The sequence below is a fragment of the Orussus abietinus genome, unplaced genomic scaffold, assembly GCF_000612105.2.
Source record: "Orussus abietinus isolate OABI.00-Male unplaced genomic scaffold, Oabi_2.0 scaffold49, whole genome shotgun sequence".
Classification (NCBI taxonomy): Eukaryota; Metazoa; Arthropoda; class Insecta; order Hymenoptera; family Orussidae; genus Orussus; species Orussus abietinus.
This window is the reverse complement of record NW_019394595.1, coordinates 187,723-215,344: the sequence shown is the minus strand read 5'-3', so window position 1 is coordinate 215,344 and position 27,622 is coordinate 187,723. Positions and strand designations below refer to the sequence as shown.

At 45.1% G+C, this 27,622-nt stretch overlaps 1 protein-coding gene across 5 annotated transcripts in view; it reads right to left on the bottom strand.

Moving 5' to 3' along the window:
- LOC105700682 (dystrophin, isoforms A/C/F/G/H) overlaps nucleotides 1-27,622 on the bottom strand; it is a 404,586-nt gene that overhangs the window by 196,019 nt on the left and 180,945 nt on the right. For all 5 annotated transcript variants that reach the window (XM_012426757.2, XM_023432800.1, XM_023432803.1 and 2 more), the window contains 3 exons: nucleotides 21,403-21,614; nucleotides 20,016-20,170; nucleotides 19,064-19,253 (listed from right to left, as the gene is read on the bottom strand). In XM_012426757.2, coding sequence (XP_012282180.1) covers nucleotides 19,064-19,253; nucleotides 20,016-20,170; nucleotides 21,403-21,614 — 557 coding nt within the window. The remainder of the gene's footprint in view (nucleotides 1-19,063; nucleotides 19,254-20,015; nucleotides 20,171-21,402; nucleotides 21,615-27,622) is intronic.

Here is a 27,622-nt window from a genome sequence, read left to right as displayed (position 1 = left end):
TGGTCTGCTGAGAGATGAAATATGCCGGACGGGTTCCGGAGCTGCCGGACTGCGCAGCCTGTCCCCCGAATCTCGCGCAGGTGTTGTTACCGAGTAACTTCCCTTTATTTGAACCCCGAGGTCCCTCGGGACTCCATTTTCCGCGATTTCATTTTGGACATTCTCGGATCCGCCGTTAAAATACGTAGAAATTTTCCCGATTTTTATGAAGCCTCATATGCCGCCTGCGATCAAATTAAATGCACCAAATGCAATAAATAATGACGTTTTTGCAGATTTTCAAATGTTTACATTAAAGACTGCCAAGAAACAAAATGTACTGCATGTCAAAAGCGCATATAAAAAGCACGTAAATAGTAATTAACCGCAAAAATAGAATAGACTTCCTTAATAAGCGTTCCACTTTTGGCTGCACTCGTTTCTTAACATGCGAGCAGACTACAAGGAAAGGTAGTTTTATTAAAAAAAAAAAAAAGAGTCTGGTTACAAATAAATCGTATTTTAGAGGGGAAATAATAGAAGCTGAAAATTTGAAACATCAGAGCGGCTGTGATATTGAAACGATTCAGTTTACTCTTCCATCCCGGCTTTATGATTTTGCGAGGCGATCCTTTATCATGGGTTTATCTGTGTCCCTTATTTTTAGGGGACATTCCTAATCGAAGCGAACACCCAGACCTGGTCCGGACATTCAGCCTCCCTTTCTATAATTCGCTTTTCACGTTTCGCCAAAGTCTCGGAAACTTGACGCGTGCTCGAGACGTTTACAGAAGCTCACCCTTATCACGTTTCTCCGTTAACATTGTGTCGAGAGCATTGCTTGTCACCATTAATTCCGGAACAATGATTTTAAACCAGATACCCAGAGTACCGTGACGTCAATTCGTCACCAGTGATAAGTTATCACTGAGATGCTCAAACAAGGAACAATTCACTGCAAACCAATTTCCTCGTACAACAAATTTTGAAATAATTACTCAGGAACGTTCCTTGCGGCAAAATGTGAGCAATTCATGTTTATTTAATCTTGGTTAACCCATAACGGAAATTGTTTCGTCCGAACGTCATCATATTTTAAATGTAAACAGAGCATACATTTCCGTCATCGGAAAACAGATTTATATATATATTCTTTTTCTCTTTCTGGTTATAATTAATTGCAAGCACCTGCGGGAGAATACGGTAAAATTCAAGAACATGGCAGATAAGTTCGATCAATAGTATAGCGAATAAATCTATATGGTTTCAAAGCTTATAAAAAAAAAACGAAAAAAAAAAAGAAGAAACGTCCACTTTTCGTCGCAGATCCAGAGAAAAATAAAATTCGCAGCGACTTCATGTTTAATAAAAAAAAAAAAAATTAAAAACAAAAATGATGGCTCGGCGACACGTTGAGCAGTTGTTAGTTAATCAGGCTCGTCTTGTGTTTAATGGAGAATCCGATTGCGAGTCTGCGTCTGACACGTCAGCCCTCTATACCTCATCTACTCCACGTGCCAAGCTCCTCGCGATGGCACTGGAAGAAGAACTTCTTGAAATTGAATTCTGGCTGAAATTAATGGTTTTTCTTTTTTTTATCTCCGACCAGAACGAAAGAGCAGCCCTGCACCGGCGGATGGTCGAGCGAACATTCCTGCCGGAAACACATTTCCCTCGAAATAAAATCCAGTGACTCACGAGTGGGATCGCCGAAATGCGACCGAAGCTGTCTCTCGTTTCAATTTTACACCCAGTCAAAAAAGCGGGATGACATTTGAGTTCCTCATCGGTGAGGGCGTTTGAAAATGCACAAAAAGCCGCGAAAAGGCACACCAAACAAGCCGATCTTATGTACAAAAAATTGTAATCCCAAATTCAAACAAAATGTATGATATTCGTTAAATACATAGAAGATATACGACAAATACCTTGTACTACGAGGGACGTTTTCTCAGGGTACGGAAAGATATTTGATGGGGGTCCATAAAATATTGCAAAATTAGAGTATTTTTTCTAACCCCGTAGGCAAGATCCAAGATAGGGAGACGATATAAAATTTAGTCGCAAAATTTCGTGCAACTTTCGGAATACCCGGTTCACGGTATTCTGATTCCGCAACGTGCGTGGCGTGATCCCGGTGATTTAAAAGTCCCACCCGGGAGTTCCGAAACCTCGGCTCGAAAATCCTACGTATAGAGCATGAGTTACTAGAAGGTAAATCCTTTCCGCTCGCGGATGGACGAACGTGAAAGCGGTATTAAGGGGGGATAAAAATGGGAGAAGGAAGATAGGAGGCGATATGATAATTTCGAAATGTAGGACGAATATCTCCTGGGCAGCGCTGCACCAGGGCCGATCGTCCTTTTTCCTCGGCGAGGTTGGAAGGAACCGGATGGCGACCTACCCCAACGTCCTATCAACTTTTCCCAGCCCACATCCTCGGGACGATGGTTCCTCCTAATGCGAAAATTCCGCGGGGAAAATTTAAATAAAGCCGAGGCTTTAACGCCGAGCCGTCCGCGAGCCGCAACTTTTGGGGAAATTGTCGAGAGACGTTCGCATTCCACCCCTGCAGAAGGGGTGGCTATGCAAACGTCGCCCCTGTCCCCGGAGTTTGCATATCGATCCCTACGGTTCGATTCGGTAATGGCTACTCTAGGAACATCCTGGGTCAACGGGAAACAAATTAACGTGGCTCCTGAAGCTCATGAAATTTCATTTTGTATAGAAAATTAATTTATTTATCATGGTCTAGAACCAACGTGACGTGGTCGGTGCACGTTTTCGATCTTCCACGCTTTTTGGGGACCTAGAATTAGTTATTAGTTTTCTACGTGGCCATTGTTCGTGGATTGGTGCAATTTCGAGGATAATGGAGCCTCGAGGGTGGCGATTTGATTTCCTTGATTCGATTCTTCCCTTTCGATCCAGCAATCGTCAGGATAATCCGCTCGGTGTACTCTCGGTGGCGACTCCTCTCTTTACTCCCCTTTAACTCTCCCCGGACTCGGCGGAAAAGTGGATATACGAGAATGCTTCGTTATTCGGATAAGTCCCCGAGGAAGTTGCGAGGCTGAGAAGGAAAAGAATGGCTCCAGGGACTCGGAGAGATCCGGCTCTCCTTCCCTGGAATTTCCTCCTCCGCATTGACGTCGTAAAGATGGCGCGGAATCATGTTGGACGTATCTCCCGGTTCTCGACGCCATCATTCAAACTTTTACCCCATAAAGACTGAAATTGTCGTAGGACTTTAACCGCGCTTCTAAGCATCCTACCCTGTTAAAAATATTCATAAGATTCGTACCCTTTTAGTACGGGAGATTGTCGTGAAATAATAAATCTCGCGTCTTTCGGAAACATCGGCGTCTGCCGCGAACATCCGCGATATGGAAAACGGGGTGAAGCGAGTAGCGGTTCTCCCGATTCCAGCCCTTGGGCGGAACAGTCCCAGTTTGATAAAAAAATGTTTTTCGCCGTTTGTAAATTATCGCCGGTCACCGGCCGGCAGACGCGACTCTTCGGATCGCTCCGGATTTGCGACACAAAGAGACCCTGTCGCGGACATGCGGCCTGATACCGACGAAATGGAGGACAAGGGGTGCGGGGTGGATACGTGCGCACGTACATGCCCACATACATGCGCACGTACATGCCCACATACATGCACACGTGCATCCACGGCACGGTATGTGTACCGGGTGAGTCGGTTAAAGCGTTATGAATTTATATTTCGGATACGAGGCATTTCAGAGGAAATTGTTTCATGTAAAAGTTGTCATTTCAAAGGGGACATAAGAAGTGATCGATTTGGATAATCGATTAGAGATCACATTCGATGTTTTAAACGGAACCTCCCATTTATAAATGCATATTCTTATAACTTACCTCGAGAGCATTTGAAAGCTCGGTCATAAAATATTTTTACATCGAGTACTTTTCGAGTTTACGAAGGCCCTAAAGAAGAACGTGCTGCTCGTCAAATTTCATTTTTCCAACAAAAAATACGTGTCGTTGGTTCTGGTCTGGGATAAATACGAAATTTTCTTGTGAAAAATCCAATTTCACAATCACCATGTTTAATCAATATTTTGCACGTTTTATAAATATCTTTCCATTTTATGCAGATAGAATGACCCTTTTGTATCACCTTAAGAAGTCAAGGGTGACCGTGTGGCCTTCGGTCGAGGATCTATGGTCGATCCAACGCCAACGTCGGATGTCTCCTTTAAAGTCATGAAATATTTCCACGAGACATTTTCCCACAACGTGCCTCGTCTCCGAAATATGAATTTGTAAGATCTCGACCGACTCACCCGGTATACAAGGTATGGAGTGGCACGGTATTGTAAAGTTGGCGGTACAACCACCAGGAGGCGACATCTGCTCGCAACGTTATCAGAGCTCGGTAGGAGAGCCTGTGCCTGGAGGAACCCTTCATCCCCTCGCTGCCGAGGATGAAACTACAAACTATTGGATTTGCTAACCCACCCGGAGACTCGGGTCAACTCCGGACTCTCTTCGGGTTACGCGGCTTATCTTAAAAGAGGAGCTGCCGAAGTGTCTCGCCGAACACTTCGAGGGCTGTTTGCGCTTCTCCGTTGAAGGACAACCCTCTCGTCGAATTGTGCAATCGTACTTCCGGTGGCTTCGCTCCTTTTGGAAAGCCGCTTAAATACCCCGTTAACCCTTAAGAGGAAATTGGGTCACTATGACCAAAGGATTTGCATACGCGAGGATATAGCGAAGTGCCAGATCGCGTAATTCTGCCCTGAGAAAAGAAATATCATCGAATCGAAGAAATATTATGTTAACACAAATTACTTTACTCAAGCTCGAATAAACTGGATGGTAGATTTATTCGGAATCGCGACAATAATTAATCTTGGAATTAACGAAATATTTCATTGGTACTGTTCAAAGAAATCTTTTCTTTGGTTCGATGCATTTTTTTTTTTTTTCTCGGGATAGGAGAACGAGTATTTTCTTTCTTGAAGTGGGGTGAAAAGTGATGCGATATAGTCGGGCAGCTTATAATATCTTCAAGGATTAAAATCCATGAGTCAAAATAAGCTAATCAAAGTGACCGAACAAGTTAGTAAGACAGATCGAGGTATTACCCAAGAAAAAAGACTGCGGTTGGATGTGCGACATCTTCTTAGGTTCTTTATCGATGACTTAGTCGTGTGTTTACTCTCAAACTGGTGCAAATAACCGCACTTCTAGAAAATATAACCGCGAACATGAGAAATCGCGTATCCAACCGCACAAGTACATAGGTACATATTGCAACCGCGGTGCCCTTCTCGTTACGTTTCCTTTTGTTTAATTTTGTATTGTCTCATGGGGCATGAATGTTTAATAACAAAATTTAATAGGACATTATGGGATTCAATAATGGCCCCTGTACGCCTCGTGTAAAAAGAAATGATCCGCATAACGAAAGAAATTCCCGCCGTATCCCTCGGATCAATGGGAATCGTAGCAACAAAACCGCGGCCTAATTCATGGGGGATAAACGTTTAATAGCACATTTTACTAGGACATTGTCGGATTCAATAATCGCCCTTGTACGGTTCAATAATACAGGGCGTAGAATTTCGTAATATCGGACAACGAGCGGCGAGTCGTGGGGAATAAATGAGGCTTTACCCGGTGGCACAGTGATCGATAAAATTTAAATGCAACAACAATGGCGGGCCTCGAAAGCCGGCATTAATTTTGAAAAGTCCCCGGACAACGGGGTTCCGCTAAGTGCACTTCCGGAATATAATAGGGGAAAGGCCGGTTCAGGAAAAATGTCTAATGGACGCGATAATATTCGGCCGACCAATCGGCGTGTATGCGATTCCCGGCGACAATGAAACGGACACCGACGCCTTTTCGCGGGCCGATAATTTATGCATTAACGTGCAGCCGTCGTAACGCGTCATTCGATTACCGACAATGAACCCAAATCGATGGATGACTGAACGGAGCTCATCGATCAAATCCCTGGACGGGAGTTTAAGCTCCGGATCCGATCGGTCGCGTCTAATTTGATTAGCCTCTTATTTTGTCACCAATCAGGGGAAAAATTCAGAATTAAACTAGACAATCGTGTAAAAAAAACAATACCCGCGGAAACCGAGATTACATAAAAGGATGCACCGTGTCCAATGCACCGTGCAGAAGGGAATTTCCGCGATGCATCGAATGCACCAGCAAAGGGCTCGATGTCGGTGCTTTTTTCGATTTTCCGTTTTACGAAGCGCCCGACGAATAATTCCGTTTGATAAATTAACAATGGGCCAGTACCAATTACCGATCGACGCCGGTTTCATAAGTGCGCTCGTAATTATGAAAGTGGTCTTAAAAAAAATGTAAAATATGAATTTATCCCATATTTTGAGTTGCATGCTTTCCAATTACGAATGTAATTTGTGTTGCTCCAGTGAAGTAATTCTTTTTATGTTGTCGACATAATAAAAATGTTTCTGGACTACAATATTGCTGACCCATTTTCAAGTGTCGACGTTTGTTGCTACGAGTGAAATTTCTTGTTATTACTGTGAATTCTTTTTCTGCATGTATGAACGAGAATGTCGATAAGCCAGCTGATTAGAAGAATCTCTTTTACAGACGGGGATTACATTTCTCAGCGTTTGTCATATCACCTTAAAGAATTGGCGGAATTTTACGGAATGCAGGGGAACCGACGAAATCGCAATTATTGCTTTATTAAAATTCCCGACGAATTGGAGGTGGGGCAATCACACGGACATGGCGAGTACGCGTGAAACCAAGGATGCAAATCCAAGGATCTCGTTACTTCATCGAGGGGGGGGGGATGCACTCCGGAAAAATGCATTATTAAATGCGGTGTTAAGACCCGCTGCATTTGCGCCGGGTGGCGATAATTCCCGAGCGTTGCAGGGTTACGAGTGCCGATGACGAGTAGACTTTCCGGTGCATTTCTAAAATGTCTCTCTGTACTAAAATGTGGGTCGCCGTGTAATCCTGGCTGAGTACCCCCGACAAGCGCACATTAAAAACGTTTCTACCAATACCACGGGCTCCCCGGGGGGACACTTTAGTTCACTGATCTCGAAATCGGGATGCCGCGGGTTCATCTCCAGAAAGTGCACTGACCGACGTTAAACCCATCAAACCGATTTTCCGATGAAGGGAAACCCCCTGAATAGCTTAATACTTGTCGGAAAAAAGAACGAATTCTTTTAACTGGTATACCATATGATACAGCACGCCACGTTACTGACGTTTAGATTTATATTGACGGTGAAATGCCTCAAAAGGGGTGCTAACAATTCACGTACTATTCTTTTAGACAGACTCTTTGGAAAAATATATAAATTTATACGAATTCATTTCGAATATTTCTAATATCTATCGCGATGCAAGAAGTAAAGAACGAATCGATACCCTCTCCCGTGATCACAGGTACGAGTAGATCAGGACCCCTTTCCAGTCAGAGGGTAAACGTCTGCACCCCTTTCGCGCTTCCTTACGAACATTCGGTCTCCTATCACGTCCTACCCTCTGCAGCAGATAATGCAGCTAACACGAATCGATTTTGCAAATTCCAGGATACCACCCCATCGTTGGTAACGTAGGAATTTCACTCGGAGCCTCCGAGCCGTCGATTCCGACGAAGTCTAGGAGTTGGTGGTAGATAAAGTCGGTAACGTAGGCACTGCTGCGAATTCCACCCCCTCGCGCAAAGGGCGTTGCTTCCTGCCGTACCGACAGATCTCTGCTTGGCAGGTGGCACCCTCTGAAGTGCAGCCCCAGTGCGCATGCGCGGGCCATTTCGATCGAGAGGGTCCAGGCTCTTATCGAATTTCGCCCTCGGAGCTGCAGGGGGTAGTCGGGGGATGACGGTCGAGGGTGGCCAAGAGGGAGGTCGTCGCGGACGCGGAAACGCGCCGGTTTCCGCACGACAGGGAGGGGGGGACGCATCTTTCGATGGTCCGGCAGGACGGAAGAGACGCGTCTCCCTTTTCACCCCTTTCAGGGGGAAATTTTAATGCGGAAGACTCGGGACCCTGCCACCCCTTTTTGCGCAACACGAGAGCCGCTGCCATTTTACGGTAGACTTTCACCCCCGCCACCCGGCTCGTAATCTTTACGACTTCCATTCCTTCCAGGGCGACGCAACCCCCTAATGAAAGGTGATTCCCCCGCCGTGAGACCCCCCGCGGGATATCGCGACTCGCGAGAATGGAAGTCCACGGGCGAGCACTCGACTACTAAACAAAACGTTTAAGTCGCCGGGCCGCTCCCATTGTTCCCTCGCGGGACCATTGTACACCTCGCAAATGCACCCGGCGACGACAAAGCTTCGGGCTACTTAGGAAACCAACCGGAAGGGTTTCACCAGCCCTCTGAAGTTGTCCCCCGGAAGCGCGCCGCAAGGGTGAGGCCCACCGAGCGAGGCCACCGGGGGGAGTCTTAGAAAAATCGAATTTCTCGGCTTCGCTCCTGTACCGAGACGACACTTCGGACCTACTTTCAACCTAATGGTAATAACTCATCTTTCGGAAGACGATGAAACCACTCCTGAGGGACCCAGGCTAATCAAACCCAGATTAAAATCCAAAGAAACTGTCACCATAAGCTCCTGAAGGTCCAGATACGGTTTCAGATCGATAACCTTATATTGACGACGATTCGCGTTTCTAAACACTATCAGACTATCTCGAAACAACCAAAGCTAACTAAACCCAAGTTAAAACCTAAAGAGACCATCACCGTGAGCTCGTTAACCCTAAAAATCCAGTCCCGGCTAGAAAAATCGCGAGAGAGGAACATTAACGTTAATCCTTCGAAGAATTACAATCTCTCTTAAATGTAAGAAAAATAATTATCTCCTTTTCTATGAAGAAGAAGCGCAGGGTCGCACCGACAAAGAGTTCCTAATCTATCGATCGTTCGGCAGGGTTTGGCCCGCCTGGAAAGCGAAAGTGGCCCCAGGTCGGTCCTCGTTCCTCCACCTCTGGCCATTCCTCGCACTCCCTTGCGTGTCCTCCCCCACCTTCGATCGCGCCCTCGAGATCCTCCGAGGGATCTCCTTTGACACTCTTCCGGCTCACCGAAGGTAAAGAGACGGCTCGAGCTGGAGCTCGACCAAGAGGTCGCGGGACGAGACCCCCCTCGAAGAGGAGCTGCTTACTATGCGGAAAGACCTCCCCGACCTCGTCTTTGACATGCACGAGGTGTCCACGAGTTTTGGGGACCGGCGTGCCCCGTGTTGGGATACGTAAATTGCGCCATGTCTACGTGTCTACACATCCAGCTGGATTGCGAGGATCCCGAGGCGAAATAATTAAGATCTTACCGAAGATTCACTTTCGCTGCTCGTGTTTCGCACCATTTGAACTTTCGCGATGACACTTTTATTCCTTCGTTTTCGTTTTTACCGTTCGGTGTAGGTACTTTCGTTACGTTACTGGGGTTGTAACGAAGATTCGCTTTCGCTGCTCACGTTTCGCACCAATTGGACATTCACATTCGGTTTCGCGTCGAGAGTGAGAAAAATATTGCTATTCGTGGATTCGCAACTGAAACCGTGGGTTGTCATCAAGGTTTTCGCATTTGCAATTCTGAATTGATCCCTCCACCCTGGCTGGTAGTTGGTAATTAAACCACGAGGAAAACTACCAGTCACCGTTATAAACAGCCTCGGCGTCGCAGCCACGACCATTAATTATGGTAATTTATACATTTCATTCCCCCATCCTTATCGCACCTTGAAGAGTAAGCATAATTCTGCGGACTGTATTTACGACCCGAATATCGCGGGTGCTCTTTAATCGCGATTAAGGTGGCAATTTATTTAGTTTACATTTTATTATATTCCCTTCAAGTGGAACACTTATTAAAGGTAGCAGAGTAAACGCGTGATTAGAAATAATCATCTTGTGAAAATAAGAAAATTTACAAAATAGAAAATATATTTTCTATTCCATAAATTTTCCAGTGCCCATTATACGATTACCATACAATTTTCCATTTTCGCTGTTTCCTTTTAAATTTGAAATTTCATGAGTTTCAGAATCTTCCTTATAGCCTCTATATTCATATTGTATGACTTAAAACGATTCGGTACACCCGGTCCGAAGAAAAGTTTCATAAACGAGACCTCTTTGACGTCACTTTCACATCACCTTAAGGGTCAAAGTGAACATCGAACATTCGATGGAACTCTCTCTACCAAGTTCAAATGCTTACTTCGCACTTTCGGAGAAGTAAAGGGTAACTCGATTAACCGATTAAAACTTCACCCCGGGAATTCGACTACGTCGCACCGGAACTCAATAAGTCCTTGCAGAGTGTCAATCCTCGATACATCGGAATTAATTAATTCGTCGCTACGGCAAGATGTGAGTGGCTTGGGAAAGGGTTGGACGTCTCGTTACCTAAAATCCTGAATATTCATCGGAAGTGAGCAGTACCGGTGATTAATGGGCGTCCCCAGGAAATGCGCGAACTTTACTTCCTTTTTCCCCTCGGCGTTCGATCAATTTGCGGGAATTTAAATCCACCAAGAGGACAAGCACGAACCGTCATAATGTATCTCGCAAACTCCATTATGAAACGCGGCCTTTCCGACCTTTTGGTCGAAAATGAAAAATGAAAAATGAACGGGTCGTTTGACTTCCCGCCGATACGTCGCGACCATTGATACCACTCGGTGCGCGATTGATTTTCCAATTCTTTCATTTAAAACCAAATTTGAAAAAAATGTAAATCTCCCCCGAGCCGTTCTCCAAATTAAAACATCCATTCGGCAACCCCGGCTACGCGAACGTCATTATCTCACAGATATGCGAGCAACGTTTCCAAGCAATTCAAAGTATGCACTTCAATTTCAATATTTTTGAGTCGATTTGTTTTAATAGCGGATATTTTGTCGATTCTGCAACTCCGGTTACGCGAATGTTATTATTACAGAGGTTTACGAGCGATGTTTCCAAGCTATTGAAAATGCCCACATTGATCTCGATACTTTTTTTTAGCTGCAGAAATTTCCACTCAGTCTCTCAAATTAATCCCGAGCCCTGCTAATCGGAACCTTGTCTAGAGTTTACGCAGGCCAGTTCGCGCCTTGCTGCGGCCTGATTGAAATTTCTGATAGGAATCTGCATGCGCCCGCAACAAGACGAGACCCCCCGCAAATGAGAGCAGTGTTTACCCAAGTCCACCCTGAAAATTGATTCGAAACAGCCTAAAAAAAAAAAAATGAACGCAACACTAAAAAGGATATTTAATCCCTGCAAATTCGACGGGAAACTTCCAGCATTAATTGCAAGGACTCGAAATATATCCAGCATATCAGTTACGATCAGCAATTCCTGCCCATGAATTTCTTCACATAGCTTTAATTATAAGTTATCGATGAAATAGAAGCTTTCATGTTGTTCCGTATTAAAAAATTCCTATTATTTCAATCAATTCTGTTCGTCTTTTAACCCTTTTAGGGCGAGACAACGATATATCGTCCTTTTGTCGAGTGCTGAAGACCTCGGCCGGCACTAAAAGGGCTAAACTCGCCCCTGACTTGTTACAACTCCACTCGAAATAACATTTTCAATCCCCACGTGCGTTCCTGGGGTTTAAACGCGAGATAAAAATTATCGATCCAGGTCGTTTGCGTAAATTTCGTCGTCCTAGCCCCCTTTCGGCGAGATCGCGCTATCGGCGACACGGAGCTTAAATGTCGCGTCCCACCCCCGGGGGGGTGAAATTAAAGGGCCTTCTTCGCGTATCGGTTTCCGCGGGGCGCGGCATATCGGATCGCTCTTTGCAATGCCGGAATAGGAGAGCGAGATGGTAACGACCTGCCAATGTCGATAAGGAGTAGTCGAATAATGGGGCGTCTACCCCGAAAGGTAGCGGAGGTCGATGAATCGACCCCGGCGAATCGTAAAGGAAAGTTCGTACCGCGTGTACGGGGGTCGGGGTCGCTCGATCGATCTTCAACCCCAAACCCACCCCCGTGTACACGGCTACGCAATGCCAGCCGCGTATTAGAACTTCCGGGGTAGGTCCGTGTAGAAAATCCACAAGGGCGGCAGCTAGGACCTACCCAAGTGGAAATAATAAAGGCCCCGTTATGACCAGATATCATGCCAAACTCAGGAAGTAATCGGATGATATCTCAAAAATGAAGAAAAGAATAAATATGTAAAAAGATTGTTACGGCAATTTCAAGTTGTTCCTTGCTCGGATTTTTCTGGAAAATAATTAAATTTCCCTAAACTTTGCCGCATAATTCTGCTTAAAAAATGCATGATCTCCCCCGTAACATTGAACATTATCACGAGAGTCATCGAGGGGTCTTTCTTAAGGGAAGCTTTACGAATTTGAGATAGAAATTTGGTGGAACCTCGGAAACTCGTTATTTTCGGTCGACGAGGTGTCGGGGCGACTCGGGTCCTTGGATTTTATGTTCTAGGGTCCTAATGACGCGAAAACGGGACACGGGGGTGTATTCCGGCCTCGACGGAAGGATCTCGTCCGTCCTCCGAGTACTTGGAGCGAGAACGTAATCGTACAGTGAAATTCAATTTTCCAGTCCAGTTGCTACCGTGGACTAAAACGGGAAACCAATGGGAGCATCGGTAGCAGACGGCGCAATTCTACGGGGCTATGCCGAGCTTTTTATGTCTCGCTTTCTTTCATGCTTCATTAGCTCTCCCCTTTTCTCTCCTAGAGGAACTCCGTCAACTCGGAGTTGGAGTTCGACTCGGAAAAGGAGGACCCCCCGCGAACTTCCCGAATTCTTGCCCCAGGACCACGTGTCTTCGGCGACCCCCGACTAATCCCCGGCATCGTTGGGACATAATTGCGCTAATTTAGGGGAACGTACAGCGGGGAATTAAGTTCCCTCCTAGAGCGGGCAAACAGCGAGAAAGTAATGGCACGGTAAGATCCGATTTTCCGCTTCGTCGCTCCCGTGTCAGCAGAGCGCATGCATTGCACTTGCATCTTGCTAACAAGGAAAGTTCCCCGAGCGTCTGTCTTCGGCATCGATGGAACTTCGGGCACTCGGGGAAATAATTGAGGGGAAAGAGGGTGCATTTTTCCGGAATTCTTATCGAGCAGACGAGTCGTGTCTTAAGACGAAAAAAAAAAAAGGACGGAATAAATGTGCATCGCGATTGCAAGTAGCACGAAGTAGTACGAGAAGATACAACGCCATGTATCGAAACAGTCCCCACTTTAGGGGTCCAAGATCTTCAGATCTTGAATTTTGCAATTCATAATTATCGTCCGCTAGTCTTCACCGCGTTAAAAACATCACGTTCTGCACATCACGCGCGGATTACCGTTTCGCTTTGCGTACCTCGATTGTAAAATTTAAAGCACTGTAGGTAATTAAAGTCGATAGGAAATACTTTGATCGCGTCCCAGGATCTCAGATTTTCACCGATCTAACGATGCGAGCACCAATTGCGGGAAAATGAGGGGACCTATAAATCTTTTTTTTAACTCCCAGGTGCGAAAAGGTACAAATCCACCGTTTTGTCCCGTTTTCCCGTCGCGACCTCTTTCGCCGTTCTTCGGCTTTTCCTTTCCTCCCCCTCTGGGCCCACCTCGAGATTAACTCGATTAATTTCTCGAGGGCACGTCGCGGCGCGGTTCAAGCTTGCGAAACGAGGTTCGCGCTCGGGCGCATAATCAGGGCCCTCCATCTGGTCACGGCTCGACGCCCCCGTAACTTTTTAACGTCATCGGTTGACACGATTATAATGGCGGCGGGGTGCTCGCACGAGGTGTCGGGGTGTAATGCTCGACATGGATTTTCAGACGCGCCGACGGCCATCGGGGGGAAAACACCCCGGACGCCGGATATCGCGCTGGACCGAGCTGCACATCACTGCACCGAGATGCAGGCTGCTGCAGAGAGCTGCACAAAATTGCGGAACACGCTCCCTGGTATTGCACAGGGTTAACGATACTAACTTGTACACCGTTAAACACTGTACAACAATTTTAGAACATTTTTATTGGAAGTTTCATTCATGGCATTCTAATTTTATAACATATTTTTAAATAAAGTGTATAACATGTGTTATGAATTTAGTACATAAGCGTAATAAATGTATAACAAGAACGTCTTTTGCCGCTAGAAATGAGATACGAGTAAGAGCCATAGTATTTTTATTGGCCACCCCGCAGAACGTTTAAACAAAAAAAATTTTGTAGGGTCACTTTCAGATGTTCACCCTTGTCCAAGGAAGACACATTTTTTTTTTTTATCGTAACCGTAAATTATTTTTCAGCACGTCGCCGCTTTTAAATGCGTTCGCTAGAACCTTTCGCAAGATGTGATCCAGGAAGATACTATCGGCGGTGTCATCACCGGGGAAAAAAAATGATACACCAAAGTTACGAGATGTAGGTCGACGTGACTTGTCTGAGCGATACGACGGCCGCAAGGTTTAACGTCGACGACGTTCATTAATCGTCGCGCGTTTATCAGAAATTACGGAAAAGCGGTCGGCAATGGCCAGAGATAATTACATCGGGATGATGAATCGCCCGGTGGGCGAGGCCGGCGTTAAGAATTTCGCAGGATGCAATTCCGAAAGGTGGAAACTACCGCCATTTGCATGAATAACGCCGCCGCCCTCGCTTACGGCGGATCGATAAGTCATTAACTCGATCCTACGGCTATTGTCGAAGGAGAGCCCGGACAGGGAAAACAGGAAGAACGGGCAAAGCAACCGACAAATCAGGAAGAAAAAAGGAAAAAAGTACTTTCACCCGTTACCTGAAAGCTTTCGCGCACAATCTCTAATAAACTCGCAAACATAAAGTATAAAACGTGTTCCCACGAACGATAAAATCATATCTGATACATGTTCGATCTTTTTTCCTGAAACTTTCTATGTCACGGTAGTACATGTCACTTTGCAAGTTAAGGGGATGCGAAAGTGGCGTCAAAGGGATCTCGTTTATGATACTTTTTCTCCTAACTGGGTGTACCGAATCGTTTCAAAGTTGATAATGCGAACATGGAGGGTATGAGAAAGGTCCTGACACCTGTGAAATTTCATGTACATCGCGTTCTTCCTTAGGGCCTCCATAATCACGTGCTGAAGTTTCATATGATGCATATCATGAAAAATTGTATAAATATTTTAACGTTTAATGCATATAGAATGTCCCTTCCATGTCCACTCAAGAAGGCAAACGTCTCGTTTTCCTCCTTGTCTCGCAATTGTTAACAATAATTCCTATCGCTTTTATCTCTCTCCCAGGTGCCAAGCCAGGGGAGAAAAGAAAGGGGTGAGATATCTCACCCCCCTCGGCGGGTCTTCCCCGAAAGTCGGAGCGAGGAAAGTGGAGGCGAAGAAAAATAATGCGTCGCGATTTACGGCCGCGATTACGTTGGCCATTGATCACGGCATTATTCCCATTGTCGCGTGGTCGTTATTACCGATGCACCGCGATCGTTCCGGCTCGTTTCATCGTAACGAGAATCGAGCGTGCCGACGAGTGGCGTCGCTCGATTTGCACTCGACGCCAAGGCGTCCTCTCGTCGTCTAGGAAATGTCGGCAAGCCCCGGCCAAGAAATGAAAAAACTTCCCGCCCGGAGAGAAGCGATCCATTCCCCGGGAAGTACCACCAAGCGAGGGCGAAATAATTAAGGGAATAAATAGCAAGGGCTGCCGGTATTTCCTTTGCGCGAACCACCCCCTCCATTTTTCCTCCAACATCTCCGAAAGGCACTCGCGTCCTCTCGAGGGTCCAGGATGCTCCGACGGAATCCTCGCCGGCCCTCGAGGACGTGAAAGGGAAAGAAAATAGATAATTAAGGGGAAGGAAAATCGATAATATGGAAATTTAGAGGTGCACCGCGATGCACCCTCGACGCTGCATCCCGGAACGGGCGGCGGTGCATCCCGAAGGATTTTACCGATATATGGACGAATCGTGTAATTTCATTTCGCATTATTTCCTCCAGGACTTTAGGGCTAACGATTTGACGGTCGATGTTTCTTATTTGACTACAGACTCAACTGAGATAGAGAATTTCGACGTGGGAAAATTATGAGAATATTAGAAATATTTCCTTTTATACATTTGGGATAATTGCTCGAGAACCGGAGGGCAGAAATTAAACGGTCAGATGGAGGAAATTTTCCAGCGGTTTTTTGAAAATCCGAAAGGAGATCGGGTGGCGTGTCCCTCGATGGCGAGCTAATATGAGCGCGATTTATGGAATGATTGATATCCTGCGGTTATCCCCTCGTCAGCCAAAGCGTCCGGCGATTTTCCACGCTCAACTGCCGCTGACAATGCCGAGAATGCCGTGATTAAAGCGACCATTAACTATCGCGATGACTAGCGAGTAATTATTAGCCCTGCTGGGATACGCCGAGAAAGAAGAAAATTCGTCGAGCGACTCGAGAGCCCTTCCAGGACGTGGACAAAGTGTACAATACTGTACAAAGCACCGCAATGAGAAAGCGATACACGATTTTTGCATGAAGACGATACACGAATTTTTAAGCGTCAAAGTATCGTACCAAATTTTCATTGACTAGGAAAAGAAAATTTATTTAAATTGTCAGAGACTCGATAAACTCTCTCGAGTACTTCATCACCCGACGACGTGTACGAATTATTCAATACCTCGATACGATGCAATGCAATGGCAGCATACATGCGGAATTTCGCTCGACAGCGATGCCCCAATTTTCATACCGGTGATAACATAAAAGTACCATAAAAAATGTTAATTCACCATAAGAGTGAAAGAATTGAAATAGCCAGGGGCTTTTAATGAACTTCCTCGAGTGGCTTATCAGGTGGAAATGAAATTGTCTGAATTCCCGCATTACCGTAATTTACTCGTAAAGGGCCTCCAACAATGTCACAGCCCGGTACTTTGCAATTTCCCAGAATGTAACGAGAGGTCGAGGACTGGACCGTACTGGATTAATTTCATCGAGTGCGCGAAACTGCGCATATCAATGAGGCCGTGTATGCAGAATTTAATGCGTATTTGATTTCGCGTGCGGAGACCGCAACCGGAACTTTGTAAATCCGAACGATTTTGCGCCCGTATCGGTATGATTAGCCCGAATTTACGGTCCCATTTAATCGAGTGTTTGCTCCGTTCAAAGCAACCCCCTCCCCCTCTCGGTACCCCTTGTGTACTTACGAGCACCTCAACAATTTCCAGGGACGTCTCGTTGCGAAATTTCCACGCACACCGAGAGGTTCTTTCGGCCCCGGCTAACTGGCAATTTAACTTGCCTCGACGCTCGTTTATCGACTGAAACGACTAGAAGACTCCATTTTGCATTTTCTCAGCTGCGAACTCGAGGGAAATTCATCCCCCGCGATACCGAGAGGGCAGGGGGAAATTATGAGGTTGTCCCAGGACCAAGGAGGATGAAATTAATTTTTTTTCGAAATTTTAGAACGAACTCATATCCGTCGTGTCAATGTAAGTCCTGTCGCATCGCACAGTGAAGTTCGATTCAGTTAATTTCTACTAACATTTTCTTGATTATATCGGATTGCACTATTAATTTAATCCGATCGTATAGGGTTGATGCATTAGTAATGGCGTTTTTTTTACACGTCACGTTACGTATAAAAAAAGCACCATTACTTATGCATTAACCAAATACTAGAGTAAACAGAACTGAAGTTGGCAACGTTGAAACTAAGCCGTTTTCAGTTTTCTACGATTTTCTGCGGTAAACTGCATGGTTTACGTAATATCCGTCAACCTCGAAAAAAAAAAATGCGAAATTACCCAACCGTACTAAGAGGGTAAACGCCATTTTTTCGCATGAAAACGCGCAACAATGGATAGGATTTCAAGGGCCGATTAACGCGCGATTATTGGACGGGGTAAAATCTGAGCGGTGATCGTCCCATGCAGATGAGAACGGGGATGCTGAATATCAATTGGAAGCGTTATGAATAACGGGATATCGGATTATCTACGACACTGCATACCCATTCGATCGGTCCTTAATTCCGGGACGTATCCTTCGGGTGCTCCATCCATGGTATCCGGAAATTGGATAAACGACCGCACGCGTGTACACCAGAGATCGACTAGGAGGGCCGATATGTTCCGCGCCCGGCAATGCGTCCTAGGCCCAATTATTCAATGCAAATTTACACGCGGACGATTAGAATCCGATCTATTACCCGATGATAAACATCAACCGGCCACGTTAGAGCCGGCACTAAATCCGGACGATTCGGCTGTTAAACGGGCGACTAGTAAATCCGAGCATTACGCCGGAGTCTCTAACCATAATGCTCGTGTATGGCATATCTCGAATGATCCGCGACGTATAATTCGGTCCGACACGCGATTTTCTAACGTCCTGCCCCCGAGGCTTTTCGACGAAACACCTGGACACACTTCGGGAAGAAATGAGCTGGGGACGCCATACCGATCCTATACCCCTTACCTGGTGAAACCAACCACCGTAACGAGAGCAATTCGCCAATACATTTTCGCCCTCAATTTTCAATTTCCACTAATGTCAGGCATGTCGTCCTATCGAGTTATCAATTACCTATGGAGATCGATTCCAGAAGAGACGTCCCAAGAGAGAAGCTATCCCTCAGAACTGCAAGACCCAACTGGCGCAACAAGTGCACGATTTACGCGACCATTTGAAAATTATTTTCTCCCCCCTAAAATTTCAATTCCTAAATAACGTATGACATCTTATCGAGTCGTTACTTATCCCCAGAGATCGACTTTAGGGAAAATAAGTCAAAGCCGAGGAGGTATTCCCTCGAGAAATCATGAATGTTAACAATTGAACTCATGAGGAAATCAGGGGGAAATCACCGAAATCTGTCACAATTTTAAGGCCGAACGTCCCCTGTTACCGAATCGCATTGTTGTCTATCATATGAAATCAAAGGCAAATCGTCTCTCAAATAAGGAAGTCGTTTATACTGATCTTCAAGTGAATAGCCCCTCCACTTTTTTATCGCATTAAAAAATTCCTACCGATGGCGATCACCTTGACGGATTCGCGAATCATCCGATCCGTATACAGGGTAGATATGAAATCGAATGGGACTCACCTTAAGCTGATGTTGAGGACGTCTGAGTGCACCCTGGTCCCGTCGTCCACCCAGCCGATCGGCTTCCGCCTCCAATCCCTCCATCGAGGACTCGGCCTCGCTCAGCCACGCCAAGAACTTGTCCAGGGACCGGTCGAAGTTGTGGAGGGAGTTCATCGCCGAGTGTAACAGTTTCCCCCGATTGATGATACTGCGAATGCGTCGTAAGACACGGTCAGATTGTCCCAGGTAACTCGAAACTTGGAACGCAAGACACACACCGAGGAGGACTCCCGGGTTAACGGAAAGGTGATCGGAAGTATCGGCTTCGATTACCGCGTTCGAGTCATCGATCGATCCGTGCGAATTCCATTTATCCCTCGTTCGACGCCCATTCAAATGTTCGAGGGAAATTAGAAATAAAAAAAATTCTTACACCGAACGAAGTATTCATTTTCTGCCCAATATTAATCGAAATATTTCTTGCCGAAGAAATTTCCCGACTACGGCGAAATTGATTTCGTGGGAATCATCGGCATTGCGAGTCAGACGATGAAACATTTCAAACAAGTGGAAATGACGACCCGAAAACAATACCGAACGCAAAGTTTGTTACGAGGCATGTTTCCCTTAGAAAGAAATTGATCAAACGAAGCCTTCGTTTTACTTTTAATTTCATTCGAACGATCTCCGTGACTGATACGATTTTTGGACAATTTTCTATTTCCCGAGCTGACAGCTTTAATACTGCACGTAGGTCATGAAACGCAGGTTTAATGACCGTGATAGAGGCCCCATTTTCGGCGCTGCTGAGTGGAAATGCCCGCCCTTGGGGGACAATTCTCACCCCTTGCGAATTTAATACTAAACGGAGATAATTAGTATCATTACCGGCGCACGTATTCCCCGTAGTTTATCGTGGGATTACGAGGTGAACGTTATCGCAAAAACGGTGCCAAAACGAAACCCTCACCTGGTGTTTAGGTTGTTGTATCTCTGATTACTGGTCTCGGTCATCTTCTTCACGCGAGTTGTGTCGTCCTGAAGATAAACCGCGATCAGCTTCTGAGTGAGTTGATTGAACAGCTCGATATGATACTTGTATTGATGCAATTCGGCGTGGAATGACTGAAAAAGATTTATGATAAAACGTATTATTATATATATAACAAAGATAAATGTTAAAACTTCTACTACATCCGCTAACTTATGAAACGACCCAATGATTAAGAAATCCGTCCGGAAAATGTTCTGGACATGTTCCACGCACTTTGCGGAATGCGCGTCAAGAGTGTCGGGGGAGGAAAAAAAAACATTTCGCAGAAACGACAATGGGGTCCCTAGCGAGTGTTCAAATATTAAGGTACCCCGAAAGCGGGAATTTTACGCCCGGTGCATGCAAGACATCGCGGCGCATCCTCGTGTTTTTCATATCCGCGGACGAGGGGGCGAAATAATAGTCGGACTTTTTCGCCGTCGACGATCTGCCATTCTCCGCTCGTTCGGCTTCCTTTTATTTCCGCCGGCGTGCCTCCGAGTTTTTCCCGAGCCCCGTACTAAGCACGCCTTTTCATCGGCGATAAACAAGAGCCTTATTACGGGGAACCGTCGAAAGCAAGCGAAGGGGTATAAGAGGGCTCCGGAGAAATCGAGCAATTAAAGAAATTGTGAAAATTTAATAATACCGCTTGCCCGGAAAAGGGACGTACAATTTACGTGGGATTCATCTCCTCGCGAGTGCCCGGCCTTTTCGCGAATTTCTCGGAGATGCTTCCGCTTTGTGGCTTGGAATTTTTCACGTAGAACTACGTCTTCCCTAGTTTGCAGTTATGGGGGGCACATCGGGGAATCGAATGCCACGAGATGCGCGAATGTTAGAGAATTTTTTTTTTTTTTTTTCAAGACGACGCAATTCTGAATTTTTGAAGTAAGTGGCGTAAGTATCTATGGGGAAGACTCGATGATTTTTCCGTATTTTTCGTTTGTCCTATTAATAATATTTGCACTAAATTCTGCAGTTCTTTCAACGGGAATTCTAATAACGCGCCAGAGATATTGCGACTACTCTTTTCATATAATGCGATTCCTCGTACAACGCAAAATAACAAAATACATCGTGTGCGTTATACGAGAAAAATTCCCACACAGCAGAATTTCCTATAACGCGTTTAATACGATACGCGTTAATGGTAAAACTAATGAAATAAAAGAAAATAAAATACATCGTGTGCGTTATACAAGAAAAATTTCTATACGGCAGAATTTCCTATAACGCGTATCGTATTAAACGCGTTATACGTCCACCGTATGAACATCTTAAATAGGGAAAAAATGTATAATTTGGGATAACCGGCGGTTACCTTTTGCTCTCGAAGTTGCGCCTCGAGAACATCGGCAGTGTGGCCAACGGATCTCATTCTTTCAAGCCGAGTCTCCATTCTTGCCAACCACAACTCCACTTCGTTCCTCTTGGCTTCGTATCTCTGGCTGTCGCCTAACATGGCGTCGAGCTCCGTCTTCCTTTGCATCACTTTCGAGTTCGTCTCGTCCCAGTGCTCCCTCAGCTTGGTAACTGTAACGCAAAAAGTGCGAACCCGAGGTTAGGTTACGACAAGGTGCCCCATAAGGCAAGGTGTAGCCGCGATACTCAAGAACTGGCCCTATTATGCAGCTATCGAGATGGTCAAATGATTTCGATCGCCCCGACTCTGGGATGCACCTCGCTTTGGAATTTCCCGACATTTTCTTTATCCCCTAACAAAGCGCTAAGCTTTAGGAACATTAACCGACAACAAGTACCCAGGATTTCATTTTTCCGCGCGACTTACCCTGCACATTGAAATGCATATAAATTAATACGCGCGATTACCCCGGATGTGGGGAATACCTCGAAAATGTTAAATAATTCCAAAACTTCCCGGAAAAATAATCCACGATCCTGACAAAAATATGTTTCTATAATTCGGCATGAGTAAACACATAGAAAATGGGTCATCGAATTTCATCGCAGATACGTTATTGGATACTTGATCGTTAATTCAAGGAATAATTTCGTTCGCTCGAATAAATTCAAATTAGATGCGGCTTTTCGTTGGAATTGTGGCAACTCATTTGAGCCAAATAATGATACTTTAAATTAAAAATATATTTCCTCGGTACTATTCAAAGAAACATTTCTTTGGTTCGATGAATTGTCTTTTTTTCAGTGTATGAAAGAAGTGAAATTCAATTAGCAACGCCGTCCTTTACAGAGGAAATATCTTATTTCCGTTGTTATAACAACCCCATAGGTTGAGGAATTTATTCCTGGAGGAACCAACAGGGATTTTATTGATCAGACCAAGTATTTTTTGCGCGCAGGGACTCGCTTCAATGCCCCTCCTCCCCGGGCCTTACCGGTGCGAAGGGTGGCTGGCGCGAGAGCACCCGAGAGCGGGAAACGACCAAGTCGAGTGGCTTCCCTCCGGTCCTCATCGTGAACGCGACCTTCACCGGCGACTCGTCAGCGACGACTGACTGTGCCCGCCGCTCGGGTCAGGGTCCTCGGGCCGGCTCGGCCGCGACCTCTGTCGCGAATTGGGCAGACCAGTGTTTACACCCGAGTACGCACGCGACGGTAAACACGACCCCGGGCTTAGTTTATGCCCGTCACTTACTACGCGCACTGAAGGCGTGGATTTATTCAAATGGAGTAAACGACCGGGTACGAGCATCTCGTCTTGGGACGGAATGCTCGAAAGGTGCACGTTACACCGTCTTGGTACCCCATTGTTTACATTAATAGTTTGTTAGAACTACACGTTTAGTACGCATACCAAGTGATCGGGGTAAAATAAGCTTTGGCTTTCATTACTTGGTACGCGTTCAATACTCATACCATGTCATCGGTGTACACTATGCAAAAGACAATTGAGGTCTATCGAAATTAAGTAGACAGATTTAATGAATCCCAGTTTTATGATCCTACGATTTCATTACAATCCAAAGCTTTATGTGTAAGTTAGGGGTACGTGAAGCATGAAATTGTGTTGTAACATGATTTTAAGAATATAGAAATATCATGACGGTAACGGTTACCGTGTACGTATTTCACTTTGTTTTCATTTGCTTTTTGTTTTTAAATTAAAACTCGTGGACAGTAGGGTAAGATGGCCGCCACCCTTCCTTCCCCTTACATCTTGAGCTTCCCCTGTGGAGATTCCCATCATCCATCTCTTTATGGATCCATGACGTCGCCCAGGGGAAACGGTCTGGTGCGCGTCCATGGACGTAGAATATATGGACCCCTATGGTCGTTTATACGCGCACCGGCACCGGCACCGACACCGACACCGAGAATGACCATCTTCACCCGCACCGGTAAAATCGGAGTTAGCATCGGTTATGATGATCATTTAACATAAGATTATATGAGAATCGGTAAGCCGATCGCTGTTCCGGCATCCGGCTTGCCAAGTTCAACGCCGGCGCTCTGAACGACCGGACCGGCAACCGAACCGGACCGGAGATTGCCGGATTACGTGTGCAAGCTCCCATTTATTTACGTTGCATCAGGGAAAAACGCCGGCACCGGTTTTTCTCGCTGGTAATAATGTAAAGAAATGAAACGATGTAACTTTGATGTATTAATAACTTATTAGCGACAATGAAGCGAAGCGTTTTATTAAATGTACTTTGGACTCTTTTTTATTGCAAAAAATGAAAAACGCTTCACACGGCAAACTCACACGTGCTGTTACGTAAGTACCTTTCAGGCAGATCCTTATAAATGAAATATTCCGTGAGCACGTGTCGTCTAACAAGGAGAAAGCTAGAAAAAAAGAACGTAGAAATTAAAAAGAAATCGAGTTTTTCCGGTAATGGGCAAATGAGGAGTAAGTTCCCGTCGTTTTAACGTAACGTAACATAATTAAAACGGCGGAAACTTATTCCTCGACTTAATATAAACGTCGGTAACGTGGCACGTTGTTTCAGATGGTACAACGGTTAGAAGAATTCCCCTCCACCGGCGACGATTATATCTTTTGGCATCTTTCGTGTCACCTTAACTTCGATCCCGAAGGGTAAGTAAGTAGGAAGCCTGTCGCCCTTTTCTCGAGAGGGGTGAAGTGCGCAAGGTGAGAACATTGTTCACGAAGAGCACTCGGTGACTTATCGCGAAAGCCGCTCGTTGTCATCGGTATCTTCCTTCTGGCCCCGTTTAAGATTCTCGTTTTACAGCTGGTGCCATCCATGCCTAGGAGAGTCTTTAAGGGGATGTGAAAGTGGCGTCAAAGAGATCTCATTCATGAAGCTCTTCTCCAAATTCGGTGTACCAAATCGTTTCAAACTTTACGGTATGAATATAGAATAAGGGAAGTCCTGGCACCCACGTAATTGCAGTGTGTTAAATATCTGTTTATAGACATTTTCGAAAATTGTTATAAAAAATGAAATTCCATGGATGTCAGGACCTTCCTTAGGGCCTTTATATTCACCTGGTGAAGTTTCAAATAATTCGGTACACTCAACTCGGAAGTACGTTTCATGAATGACGGACCCCTCAGATGCTACTTTCACGTCCCCTTAAACCAATTGCAAGCCTCGAACTTACTTCACGTCGCATGCATGAATTGCAAACCAACCCCTTTCCGTCTTACCCCATAAGGGAAGAATGGCTTGACATTTTCTTGCTGCGTGGGGTGTAAAAGTGCGGAAATTGCATCTTGCGAGGTGCAAGAAGGTGACGAATGGCAAAGGGGTGCACGAGGAATGGCCGATAAATCCTGGAAGAACTTTTAAATTCAATTTGGGTTTGAAGGGCTGTTCTCCTGATAGCGTTTCCATTCCTGATAGGGATTTGGTCAAAAACAATAAGACGTTGTTCCCATTTACTTTTATGCGTATGCATATTTTTTGGTTATCTTTCTCAGGTGCACTCAGGACGCGCGGTGTTTAATTCCTGGGGCTGGAATTACGGAGGTGGGTAATGTATGTACGGATGAGAGGGGAACGACGGAGGGTACCAATGTGCGTTGCAGTAGTTGCGATATTTCGCGCCAGACTGCAGTATTTCACTATAAAGTCCTGCCTTCTGAATAGGCATGAAGTTTCCGGGTCTGTGCCACGCGAAGCACTTCCGGTCTACCGCGAGGTGCAACTTCGGTCGCAGCTTCAAATCCCTTTACACGTGTGACGCATAGCAGGACAAAGGAATTAGCATTGGACTATCATTTCGGTATCTCGCTCGGACTTCAAAGTCCGCATAAATTTTAACAACCCGATAACCTTTGCCTCGAACCTTTGTTCGAGGAGTCCAATTTTTGCGCCTCTCTCGATGCGGAAAGTAGGCCTCGGCGAAGAGGTCGCGATATCAAGAGTCAATCGATCGATATTCCGCGCTGATTACCGATAGATTTCGGGCACGCATGGAGGATTTCAAGATTCGCCAATCAATCCTCCGGCGTCAACGCCTCCCGCCATTAATCACGGTCCACGGTGTGGCACTTGGGAAACTGATGGAATCCGAAATGCGCGGACGCGGACCGGATCGGAAATAGAACAGGTGATGGAATAGATTACCCTTGCAACGCGGCCATCCTCTTATGGGAAACGCTGGAACACTCGTGGAAAGAATATCCCACGAAAAGGGGTAACGTTGGACCCACGTCAAGTGACTAAAGGTACCCAAACCGAGGACCATTCATGGAGAAAAGTAATCTTAAACTTACGGCAGATTTTATCTCTTGAAATAAGGACAGCAAATTATTTTCGTTAACGTTTCGACGGAATTTTTTTTTACTGAAATCCGTAAAAATTACAGATAAATGTATAAATAAAATTACAGATAAATGTTGGGGCAAATGTAATGATTCTGGTTCATTTGAAAAATTCAATAAATATCTAAAAACAGGAACTATATTTAAAGACAGATTTAAAAGTACGACAGAATCTATTTATTTGGGATTCGTATGGAAATAAATATAAAATGCAGCACAGTTTTGACTAGTTTACAGGCTAAACGGTAAATGTAAAACTGATGTATTTTACTTCCCCTTCCGTTTATGCATTTTTCATGTGCACGGGGCATGTTCCCGTATTCAAATATTCCGCGAGAAATATATTCCACCGAATCTTTCGAGGGCGATATAGACAATGGAGTCAGTTTGACTCGTTACAACAGTCCTCAATGTCTCTTGCCAAAAGATTTATCTAGTCATTACGAGTCAGCTTAGACTGTTTCGGCATTTTTGTCATGTCTTTCCAAGGTTAAAAAAAAAGTATAACGTTTGTCACAATTGCCCCGTGTTACATTTCAACCCTCCAAGACCATACATAGCCATAAGCACGTGAACGCGATTTAAAACCCGACATAATACCAGGGAAACGTAGACGCGTTCAATAATGGCCGAACTGCCAAAAAATTCAATTTTCCTCGAAGAAACTCCCGGGAAATAAATCCGGGAAAATGAGAAATGTAGAAAAACGTGGATATTAAAATGGAACTGCGGAGAGGAGGATTGATCGCGAGGAAATGTCCAATTTTTCCCCGAGAATTTAGGGAAGGGTTATTATCGACAACGTGTCAGAACAAAAATTGGTGGAAGAGAAAAAACTTGGCATATTCCAGAAGTGCAGAAAATGAGCAAAAGGAAATCTGAATTGAAATTATCGTTCTCAATTAAACCTCTAATCCACCATTCTTTTGATCGTCTAGTTTGCCGACAGATATTTCAGTCTCATTTAGTTCACCAAGAACCTCGGAGTTCATTTTTCTCGTTTAAATCTCGAAGTCTTTAAAATGTTTCAACGGTATCGAAGCCTGAAAAATCTTATAGGATGATTACATAATTGTATACTAGTTAGACCTAAAAATCTTCATGCTACTAATCATTGGAGAAAGAGTAAAACTAATTTAGAGACAAATTTTTTTTTTCATTGAAATCTCGGAAATGGGTATTTTGAATTCTCTGGCCGACAGTTGTTCTTCGGGTTGGTGATGAAGTTGGTGACGAAGTGAGAAGACCAACCGGGGCGGGAAGAGCCCCTCTTCGTTCGCGACGGCGAAACTTCGGACGAACTCTTGAAATCTACTAATTTGTATTCGTTTGGGGTGCGCAATCGGTAATTGGACTTTCCTTCGGGTTTCCGGGACTTCAAAGGTCCTCGGTCCCGACGGTGCTCGGTCTTCTTTTCAGGGACTTACAATCGGCAATCATCGCTCGGATTGCGCCTTCCCTGAGGAGTGCTTTCAGCGCCCTTTTAATCAGTCCACATGACGTTCGGGGAGAAGATTTGTACTAACTGCGGAATTAAAGCTACATTCTTAAGAATGTTTCGCAATATCGTTCGAGATGAGAAATTTACATGAAATTTGTTGCACTTCCAGTGATTATTAATTTAACCATTGTGCGCAATGCGTATCTCGGAACGTCACGGTAGGATATGAAGTTATTAACACATTTTTTATTTTTAACATCTTGAGTAATGACGGAACGATTGTCTTCGAGATGGTCATCGATCGACCGTTTTCGTGCACTGAAAACGAACCAACTTGGGGACATTTTAAGCAAAGGATATCCTACTTCCCTGAAGTAATGT